At 53.2% G+C, this 10,701-nt stretch overlaps 5 protein-coding genes across 5 annotated transcripts; 3 read left to right on the plus strand and 2 right to left on the minus strand.

Annotated features, from left to right (window-relative positions):
* Positions 1-853: 853 nt before the first annotated feature.
* znfA (putative C2H2 finger domain protein) lies at positions 854-2,987 on the plus strand (the record flags this gene model as incomplete). The annotated part of the gene is made up of 2 exons (XM_035497784.1): positions 854-2,430; positions 2,489-2,987. The coding sequence occupies 2 exons, from the start codon at positions 854-856 to the stop codon at positions 2,985-2,987; spliced, it is 2,076 nt and encodes a 691-aa protein (XP_035353677.1).
* Positions 2,988-4,247: 1,260 nt separating this feature from the next.
* AtWU_02672 (nucleoporin NDC1) lies at positions 4,248-6,340 on the minus strand (the record flags this gene model as incomplete). The annotated part of the gene is made up of 3 exons (XM_035497785.1): positions 4,248-5,808; positions 5,871-6,138; positions 6,208-6,340. The coding sequence occupies 3 exons, from the start codon at positions 6,338-6,340 to the stop codon at positions 4,248-4,250; spliced, it is 1,962 nt and encodes a 653-aa protein (XP_035353678.1).
* Positions 6,341-6,761: 421 nt separating this feature from the next.
* Positions 6,762-7,655, plus strand: AtWU_02673 (SNAP receptor PEP12; the record flags this gene model as incomplete). The annotated part of the gene is made up of 2 exons (XM_035497786.1): positions 6,762-7,058; positions 7,131-7,655. 2 exons carry the CDS (start codon positions 6,762-6,764, stop codon positions 7,653-7,655), a joined length of 822 nt encoding a protein of 273 aa, XP_035353679.1.
* Positions 7,656-8,017: 362 nt separating this feature from the next.
* AtWU_02674 (cytochrome c1 heme lyase CYT2) lies at positions 8,018-8,887 on the minus strand (the record flags this gene model as incomplete). The annotated part of the gene is made up of 1 exon (XM_035497787.1): positions 8,018-8,887. One exon carries the CDS (start codon positions 8,885-8,887, stop codon positions 8,018-8,020), a length of 870 nt encoding a protein of 289 aa, XP_035353680.1.
* A 315-nt stretch (positions 8,888-9,202) lies between these two features.
* mvd1 (diphosphomevalonate decarboxylase MVD1) lies at positions 9,203-10,481 on the plus strand (the record flags this gene model as incomplete). The annotated part of the gene is made up of 2 exons (XM_035497788.1): positions 9,203-9,273; positions 9,338-10,481. 2 exons carry the CDS (start codon positions 9,203-9,205, stop codon positions 10,479-10,481), a joined length of 1,215 nt encoding a protein of 404 aa, XP_035353681.1.
* Positions 10,482-10,701: the final 220 nt, after the last annotated feature.

Consider the following 10,701-nt stretch of genomic DNA (forward strand, 5'->3'; position numbering starts at 1 on the left):
TTTCCGCCGCCATTAGCATTGCGCCTCAATCCGCCTTCTCGTCGCTGAGAATAGGTGCATGTGACTTTCAGCTTTCTGACAACATCCCATTTTCGCCTCTTTCTCCTCGTCTTTCTCCTCTTGTTACTTCACCTTCTTTTTTCGCGCCAACTAGCTCGCTTCCGAGTAGCCGGTTTTTCTTAGAGAAAGCACCCTCAGATCTCGATCAACTTCAAGCCTCCAGGTGCAGGCATTGAAGAATCAGCCCCTTTCTTACTGATATTCTTCTCATTTTCGACCCAATCAAATCCGCACCCATCCTCGAGCGCCAATCTATTCTAGTCAAAGTCCTTCAGCATGTTTTGTGGTCTCTGCGCTGTTCGTTGTTAAGTTGCCGCTATCCGGCAGTTTCATGGCACACAGACAGTTTCGCAAGCTTGTGCCCAACTGATAGAAAGCCACTAACACAGTTGATCGCTGGTACTTTCAACGGTTCCTTCCAAAGAGAACACTTCAGTTCTTCCTAGTCAGGTAGCGTGCTCTCGTTCGATAATTTGTATGCGATCAAACTCACCTGACTACTCAGGACTTAAGCTTAATCTATCCGGATTGCCACTTCCCTGCTGCAGAACAACCATTTGACTTCGTCCACTCCTTTACCGACAACCCCCGCAGCATTTGGAACGAAACTTAGAAGCAGGTTCTTCTGTCAAGAACATCGATCTTTCGTCACAGTTCTTTAATTCCGGCTTCGCGAGCTATTCACCAGAACGATATACATTGCTTTGTATCGTCTTCGCCAGTGCACGCTTACACGTCCTTGACCAGTCCTTTTTGTTGTCCATGAACAGCTTCTCGCCAATTCTTGTGTACGATGGACATTCCGCGACTTGCGCCTCCTTCGATTAACGTGTATGACTTCAACAGTGGTAGTTTCGACCACCAGCATTCCCCCGCCAGATCGCCTTGTAACATGCCCGGGCAATCGTTTTCGGGACCTATGCCTATTCCAACGAATTCAATGAGCAATCTCGCTCCTCCGCCTTTACCACCACCACCCCGAATCAGTGACCTTGAGGACGGCTACGACGCTGGCTGGCTGCATGCAAATATTAGAGGACCACACAAACTTGCTCCGATAAATCCTAACTCTAGTCTTTTTGGCGGTCACCGTCGCCCGGAAGCTTCGCCTCAAAGTGATAGAATGGCTATCGACGAGTTAGATGGTCGACAAAGCGGTTTACCTTTCTCTAGGAGTCCCGAGGCCCACATCAGAATTGAACCCCCACCACCGATGGATGAAGGGTTCCGGAACGCCATTTCAGTCAACATTCCCAGCCCGATTCTGAAGGGAGAGAGAGACTTCTCTCGACGAAGCGTGAAGGATTCATCAGATGCCTACGACCAACACCTCTTGTCGAAAATAGGAAAACCGCTATCTCCACGACAGTCTATCAGCTCTGGTAGCGAGAACAAGGGCTTACTTTCAACCCTCACTATACCCTCGAGGACTTTTGGTGGTCTCCCTTCTCCCGGTGGTTCCGAGGGGTCTAGTCTTGATGTCAGGTGGCCGAGTAGCTACCAGTCGGGTGGGATATCGCCTGGGACCAAGATTGGCTGGAAAGATTACGTCGGAGGGCGAAGTCCAAGCGTTGAGAGTAGTGCCCCATCGTCTGCGGTGGACTATGACCAACCAGGGTACATGCGCGACCTCTCGCGCCGTCGTGGCGGTGGAACGACTCCCCTATACGACGAAAATACCAGTCTGCCCAGTCGATCAAACCGAGGAAGCTACGACCAAGGCGTCTTCTCCGACATAGAAGGCGAATTCTCAACTGATGAATCGCTCCCCCCTCGAATCTTCAATGTCCGACAAGCAACGCCACCTTATTTGGAAGCTACCAAGCCAGGCACGAAGCGGAGAGCGTCCTCTCCTCCCCGTGAGCCGATTGTTGGCGATAGACATGTTCTTAACGTGGCCACGAGTAACGGGGACCTCTCCCAGCGACGGACAAGTGGCCATCCTTTTGGCAACTCTCTATCGGTCAATGTTCCTTATGCGCCCAGTCACGGAAGCCTCTCAGCTGCTTCATCCTTGAGCCTACGAACCTCTGGGTCTTACTCCTCGACGGCCTTCTCTCTAGGGGGAAGCAGCATAACGAGCTATGATCGCTCACCCGGGGGTCTGTCGCCTAATTCCGACCTTGACACCTTCCATGATAAGTCGATTCTCAACCCTAGTTCTCCCGTGAATCTTCCGGGCCCGTCCATCTCGAGAAATCCCCCAAGTACCGGCACCTTGGAACCATCTAGCGTCGACACTGCTCGGAAAGTATCCATGCAAACGACACTTGCCCTGCCAAAGCCAGCAGGGCCGAAGATGGGCGGACTGTATATTTGCGATTGTTGTCCTAAGAAGCCCAAAAAGTTCGACAGTCCAGAGGAACTTCGGTAAGATTTATCTCGTTTTCTAGTCGCGGCTGGTTATTTTGTCTAACATCTTTCACAGTGCCCATGAGATGGAGAAGCAGTACTCATGCTTATACTGCAACAACCGCTTCAAGAACAAGAACGAGGCAGAGCGTCATCAGAATTCCCTCCACTTGCGGCGTCACTCTTGGTCTTGCGCAGCCCTTCCTGGATATCAAGCAGCGTTCCATCCCTCGTCTTCTTCAGCCCAAACGAGCTCTGGGCCTTCTCACGACATTTGCGGGTACTGTGGTGAAGAGTTCCCGAATTTCCCACAGCCAGACTGGGACCGCAGATTCGAGCATCTTACAGCAGTGCACAAGTTTGGAGAGTGCAACAATGCGAAGAAGTTCTATCGTGCCGACCATTTCCGACAGCATCTGAAACATAGCCATGCTGGTACGAGCGGGAAGTGGACCAACATATTGGAGAACGCTTGCATGAAGGAAGAAGCACCTCCCGAGCCCAAGAATGGCGGTGGCAACGGAAGTGGGACGCTTGCATCAAATAAGATCAACGAGGTCCTCAGTGGTTGCTGACAGCAAATGTGCCTCGTGGGGACTAATTATGCCCACGCCGGCCGATTGCTGAACAAGGCGAATGCTCTTAGCAAGAGTATGCTTCTTCTAACCTTCTCTCATATATATACACACATTTCTCCCTAACTATTTCATCACTGCGCCCGTGATCCAACCTGGCGTTCAACGGGGATTTTCCATTTGTGGTCCTGAATCTTTGACGCATTTAGCATATAACGGGGAATCTGGGTATCAAAATTTCACCGGAAAAAGGGGGGAATCTTTAAAACGGATCTCGGGGCACAGTGGTATTGATGTGACATGACGGAAACATCTTGCTTTATTCAAATCTGTTTCTTTGGCGATAACAAAACTCGGAGTCCTGGACGGATGATTCTTGGCGGGGCGGCTGATCGTGAGTTTGGGTTTGCATTAATGGCCTGCTTGATTTCTTGCTTCTTCCCTTTGTCACTTTTTCTTTTCTTCTTTTAACCTCACCCACACCTGCAAGCATTGTACGGCGATGGTGATTGGGCCAGCTGGGATTGCTTCGAATACGCGCCCGTCTACCTACCTGTCTTGTTGTCTTGGAATATGTATGTCCATGTTAGAACGTCTCTGAACCTAGCTAAGTGCTAGGTATATGTATATACCTAAGTAGAACTAAGAAAGAACTAAAATCCCATCTATGGACGGATAGACACTCCTCATCTACATACTGATTACTGACCCGAGTAATAGCCATTGAAGAAGACCTTTGCACCACGGGAAATTCATGTCAATAAGTAGTAGTAAATGAACTCTGAACCCTCTCATTCACTAAATCAAGTAAACAAGTAAAAATAATACATACATACAGTCAGTTACACACTCACTGACTGCCTGCCCACTAAAACGCCAGAGCAATGCATAGCCAAAACCCACAGAGTCTAGGTCGTAACTTTTCCAAGGGAAAGGGGAGGGGGCATTATGAAAGGAATACCAGCCGCAAGGAACAACAGCAACGATAACATCGAAAGGTAACGAGAATGAAGAAAGTGACAGTCAAAGCTAACTGACTTCATCCATTGTAGCACGTGATCGTGGCGCAATAGATGGATGGGGTCAGTTAGGTAGACCATACCATACAACAGGGAACAGATGTGACTCTGTTTGGAGTTGAATGGGTGATGTGATGTGATAAAAAATGGTTAATTAAACAAGCAAGGACACACTCCAACTCCCGAATCAGAACCCCCAAGCAATACATACACTACATGCTTGCGCCCACGCGCACTACCCTTAGATAAAGGGATCCTCTTCCACGACACCGGCGGCTTCCTTGGCCAGTCGTAAGTCCTTGGGTCCAAGACCGAGGTTCTTGAAGTAAGGACCGAAGGAGGATAGGAGGTCCTTGAGGGATGCTTTCATTGTGTCCAGGACGAGGTCGACGTCGGGGACACGGCGAGCCGCGGCTTGCGCTTCCGGGTTGCTGGATGGGGGGAAGTTGACGTCTGTCCAATGGGCGTCGAGGCCACCGTTGATAAAAGGTTCGAGGGTCGTGATGGTATCGGTTAGGAGGCGTACGACGGTGGCCACGTCGGCTTGGACCTTGCCGTATTGGTCCTCTGCGAGACTCTTGATGAGAAGGCAGGTGAGGGATTCGGTGGCGTCGATGACGGAGCAGATGGTTGCGTGGGGTGTGCCGAGGACAATGCCAGAGAGGCGACGAGCGTAGGTTTGACGGAAGAGTCGGCCTAATGGGGAGCGGAGGAGCTGAGCGAGGAAGGGGTGCAGGTTCTCGGGCTTGCTGGTTGATGGTGCGGTGAGCATCTTGAGCTCCTGGGAGGAACCGAGCAGCTTCTGCTTGCGTTCCGGGCTCAGCATGGCGGAGGAGGCGCGGTCCAAGACATCGCGGGCTCTGGCGCGTGCGGTAGGCGTCCAGTCTGGGGAGTTGCCGTAAGCTCTGGCGGTGGTGGTGAAGGCTTCGCCGATTTTCTGTTGGCGGGTTGATGCCTTGGGAGACGGAGCGAAGATGTTGTCCGCTTTAGGGGGGTCTGTCAACCGTGGCAGGGAGTGAAGAACGGGCTCTGACTGCTGGACTGGCGCGGGCTTAGGGCCGGATGATGGGTTCTTGGCCTCACTGATGCGGGTGGTAACGCCCGTGATCACATCTGTGGCGGCTTGCAAGATTTGCGACCAAGCTGCCCCCTCCTCGCGATCGATGTCGTTGAAGATGGCTTTCCGGCGATCAGGAAATCTCTGGCTGATGAAGTACAGCTCCCAAAATGCGAAGGCGCGAACAGTTTCCTTCTTTGCTTTTAGTCCATTCAGCAGGCTGCCGTTGGGATCCTTGGCTTCGGCCGTCAAGGGCTGGCCTCGCTTGAGTGGCTCTTTGCTGAGGAACACGGAGAAAAAGAGGTTGGCTGTCTGCCAGCAGAGAACTAGGAGGCCTCCTGAGATCAAAGTGCGCACGATAACTCCGAAGATTGGCGGGATAACGCCGGGAGGGCTTGCGGCAGATCTCGGGAAATCCCAGAAGAGCTTTGCAAAGAACAAAGTGGTGCGCCATGCCGGGCGTCGGAGGACGAATGCGTATGCGAACGGGCAAAGAATGGAAACCAGAATACTCCGTTTCAGCCCATCCTTGATGAGCTGCGGCAATGCTGACTGAAGGCGTTTAGAGATCGATAGCTCCAGCCGGCTATCTTCATCAGCGGAGCCAGCGACCCTCCTGGCAACGGGAAGAGGGACACGATCGTAGTCGTAGTAAAGATGCGCCACTGACTGCGAGACTGCCAGGAGAAAGTGATAGGTATAAAGGTAGATCGCTCTTTCATTCAAGCTTGCTCGTTCGTGAGGTCTACCATTACTAGTTAGGCAAATCCGAGACATTGCTTAAGCTCGTTGTCGCAGGAAACATACCTAGCTCTGTTCACCAACTCAAGGTGTGCAGTACTTGAAGAAGACCACCTGTAGATTTCACTAAACCACCAGGCGGAGAACAAGTACCACCCGAAAGTCTGTATAACGTCGAGGGGAACGAGGTACTTGAAGGTGCTAAAAGGGGAGGAGGTTGTCCTGGCACCGATGTGCATCTGACCAACACGGAGGACGAAGACGACGAGACTGCATAGGAAAAGAAGGACTGTGCGAATTCCACATCCTCCAATGGGGAACCAAGCCCATAAGACTATCGAGGTATCCAGGTGGTTAGCGATCACAACTTTTCAGACGTTACCCGGTGTTGGTGTAGACCTACAGGACGATTTATCTCCAATAGCGAATGCCACTACATAGCAGACCAAAAGCGCCAGTGCCGACGCATGAACGAACCGTCTGTGCAGCGCAGAGGTCAAGATGCGCCGATACGGGCGAGGCTGTGCTGCAGCCATGGTGCAAGGTGGAAGAGGGACTGTGAGATCTCTAGGGAGAGAAGAGACAAAACAATTTCACTGCATGATCAGGTGACAAAAACAATTGAAGTATCCGGTCGGCCTGTCAGGACGGAAAGCTCCGAAGGGGGGCAAGTGGAGCTTCGAGGAGTGTCGGCGTCGGATGCGACAATAAAGTGAAGCTTTTCGGGCAAAGCATCAAAACACGCACCAGCCACAAACGCCGTGTCATGTGACACCCCACCAGCCATCGATGGCGTCAGGTGAGTGGCTGCCTGCGAATCATGGCACCCACACAGCCAGGCAACCATTGACACCTGACAGCGATAACGTACTACTACTTTAGCAGGGAGACAGCCGGCCGGTTGCATCGGCCGAATGATCCCACCTTCATCCATCCACTGTCGCATCTCATTCCACCATGTCGTTTGATCGCTTGAACTCGCTAGAGGCGCAGCCTACAACTTTCCGTCGCTCCGACGATCCCCAATATCGCGATGACCCCGAATTCCATCGTTTGACCGAGGGTCTCTCCAACCAACTGTTTACCCTGACCTCCAACATCACTCGGTTGTCCGATCAGATTGCCCTTCTGGGAACGAGGCGAGACACCGAGCGTGTGCGCGAGAGAGTCCACAAGCTTCTGGAGGATACTCGGGCGGGATTCAGAGATGTCGCAGATGGGATCAAGAAGGTCCAAACATGGGAGGATGTCAGTGTATGTGACATCCAGATACATCACCCCAGTGCGCTGCGATCGGACAAGCAATGCTAACGTATTTCTCACCAGCCCTCCCAAAAATGGACTCAACAGAAGCTATCGTCCGAATTCAAAGCTACCTTGGAAGAGTTCCAGACCGTTCAGCGTCGTGCCTTGGAGAAGCAACGAGCGTCTGCAGCAGCAGCTCGGACTGCCGTAGACGAAGCGGAGCCTGGCTCCGGGGGTGATCACCAGCAGCAGCAACAGCAAGAGCAACTGTTGGAGGAACAGCCCCGCCTTGCAAACCAGGATGAAGTGGACTTCCAGGAGGCCCTCATTATCGAGCGCGAGGCTGAGATCCGCAACATTGAGCAGAGCGTTGGCGAACTCAATGAACTGTTCCGGGACGTGGCTCACATTGTTCATGAGCAAGGTGGACAGCTCGACATTATCAGTGAGAATGTCGAACGAGTCGGCGATGACACTCGTGGAGCAAACGTCGAGCTCCGTAGCGCCAGCCGATACCAGAAGAATGCGCGCAACAAGGCCTGCTGTCTGCTTGTCATTCTTGCTGTTATCCTTACCATCATCGTCCTGGCGGCAACCCTGGGATAGACTTGAGCGTTAATTCTGTATTCTCGCTTCCACACCCCGCAACCACGACACCGGATGTCGCGCATCATGACTGTCCCCTATCTTGATGATATCCTCTCGATGTACGTTTACGCATGTGCTTGTGCTTTTTTCGCTACTGCAGGCGGCTTGTTGTGTTCTGTTACGTCGATTGCTATGGGTTCTCAGGCGCATACGGAGCGAGGATGTTCTATTTACATTTGCCGTTTCTATCTTCCCATGCTCTATATCATACATAGCTTCTGTTATACACGAATTGTACACTGCGTTGCTTACCCAAAACCGTTCCCAAAACTCCGTTGTTCGCCTCTGATGCAGCGTAAGAAGAAAGACACTGGGGAGCTTTATAGTCCCATAAACTTGCTGAATCTCATGCGGCAGCCCTCCACTGTGTTCAGTTTCGGCCGGACATCCAGGTAGAAGCTGAGCTTGCCGGGTCCAGCATTGGCAGCCAGGCCGGGAGCATTGTTTGCACCCGACGATTTTCCTTGATAGAAATCGATGACATATTCAATCCTTTCACCACCGCATCTCTCAACAACCCAGTCGTGCCGATCAAAGGGAAGCTGGTAGCCCATCAGGTTATTAATACGGGCGCGGGGGCTCAGGAACTGCGGGTCGACACCCAAACCGCGGAAGGCATACAGCTTTGGGCCTCCACATTTTTTGCTACCGGGGTCCGACATGGGAGCCCGGCTTTCCCATTGCAAGATCTGCTGCCAGGCGCGCTCATTGACGGCGTTATGGATAGGAATGATGGAAGCGACGGTAGTCGCCAGTTCGGAGGCGGAGGTTGTAGAGCTAGGAGTGTTGCCCTTGCGCACAAGAGCTTCGAAGAATTGCCGTTCTGACGGATAGATCCAGTTTCCAGTGTTCGGGTCATGACCGGTTTCAGCTTCTGCATTGGATGGGGTGCCATGCGATGCGGCCGTGGCAGCGTAAGGTGACGCGGGCGCATTTGACGAGTCGGCACTCGACGGCTGGGAGGTAGTGTCAATGGCGCGCGGTATACTGCTCACTTCACGGTCGGTTGACAGAGGCCTCTGAGATTTGCCTTTCGATTCCTGTCCGTCTTCGGAGGGTAGAGGGTGAGGAGGTGCAGCGCCGCCAGATGCTTGGTGCTGCTGCAACCAGGCCTCGCGAGTTTTGTGATCAACAGGGCATACACCAGCCGCAGGCGGCTCGGGCGACGGAGTACTTGCACCGGCACCCATTGTTCTAGATGAGAATTGGGGTGGAGGGACAAACAGAAACTCGGCCGCGACACTTGGAGCGAGAGGAGTGGATGGGATAATGAGGTTTGATTGCAAATCTATTGGATCGGGCGGAAAGGCGGGCAAATTCTGGCCGCTCACCGCCTCGGAAACCCGACAACAAAAGCCCCAAACTTTCCCAACAAGGAAATCCCCCGCCTTTTCGTCGCTCGTCTTTAGCCTTCGCCCCTGAACGCTTCTCTCTATCTTTCTTCCTATTCATATCTTATCTCCAAGTCTCTTCAAGTGTATTTTGCTTGTTTTAATAGTCCTACAATGGCTGCTCCCGCTGACAGTCAGGTCTTCCGGGCCACCACCACCGCCCCTGTTAACATCGCCGTCATCAAGTATGCCTCCCACTCTGTATCCGATCATACGCACGTTTGGTGGAATCTAATTGTGCTTCAATAGGTACTGGGGCAAGCGCGATGCTGTTCTCAACCTTCCTACGAACTCTTCCCTCTCCGTCACCCTTTCGCAGCGTTCCCTCCGCACTCTCACCACCGCTTCCTGCGCTCCTTTTTACCCCGCTAAGGACGAGCTCACCCTGAACGGCAAGCCCCAAGACATCCAATCCTCCAAGCGTACACTTGCTTGTCTGGCCAGCCTTCGCGCTCACCGTCGTGAGCTCGAGGATGCAAACCCCTCGTTGCCCAAGCTGTCCACCTTCCCCCTCCGCATTGTCTCCGAGAACAACTTCCCCACCGCCGCCGGTCTCGCCAGTTCGGCTGCCGGCTTTGCGGCCCTTGTTCGCGCCGTGGCAGACCTTTACCAGCTGCCCCAGTCGCCCCGTGATCTGAGCCGCATCGCTCGTCAGGGCTCTGGCTCTGCCTGCCGTTCTCTGATGGGTGGTTATGTCGCCTGGCGCGCTGGATCCCTGGAGGATGGAAGCGATAGTTTGGCAGAGGAGGTTGCGCCGCAGTCTCACTGGCCTGAAATGCGTGCCCTCATCCTGGTTGTCAGTGCCGCAAAGAAGGATGTTCCCAGCACTGAGGGTATGCAGACGACCGTCGCTACTTCGAACCTCTTTGCTACCCGGGCGAACACTGTTGTTCCGGAGCGGATGGCTGCCATCGAGACCGCCATTCAGAACCGTGACTTCCCCGCCTTCGCAGAGATCACGATGCGCGACTCCAACGGCTTCCACGCCACTTGCCTGGACTCATGGCCTCCGATCTTCTACATGAACGACGTTTCTCGCGCTGCCGTCAGACTTGTCCATGACATCAACCGCGCCGTCGGCCGGACCGTCTGCGCCTACACCTACGATGCGGGCCCGAACGCTGTCATCTACTACCTTGAGAAGGATACCGAGCTTGTTGCTGGTACCGTCAAGGCTATCCTTGGTGAGAAGGCGGAGGGCTGGGAAGGTCCCTTCTACACGCCTCTGAAGGACGTTACCACCCCCGGCGTGTCCCTGGATGAGGTGGACCCCCGCACCGTGGAATCGCTCCAGGATGGTGTGAGCCGTGTGATCCTGACCGGTGTTGGCGAGGGTCCTATCTCGGTGGATCAGCATCTTGTCAGTGAGAAGGGCGACATCCTTTCTGCCTAGAGGCTTCATCGCATTCTGGGAGAATTGAAACACCAGCAACTAAACGAAGAGAGGGTCCCCGCACATCGGAAACCCTCAAGATACCCATATGCTTTGCATTTGTTGCGCAACTTCCCAGACTATCACCCCTTCTAGCACCGCGGACGATAAGAGGTCATCATCGCTCTATATAATATAGATATTCTTTTTCGGGCCACTTCAACATTACTTTTTGCATACC

This window comes from Aspergillus tubingensis (assembly GCF_013340325.1).
Source record: "Aspergillus tubingensis WU-2223L DNA, scaffold_4, whole genome shotgun sequence".
In the NCBI taxonomy this organism is placed as follows: domain Eukaryota; kingdom Fungi; phylum Ascomycota; class Eurotiomycetes; order Eurotiales; family Aspergillaceae; genus Aspergillus; species Aspergillus tubingensis.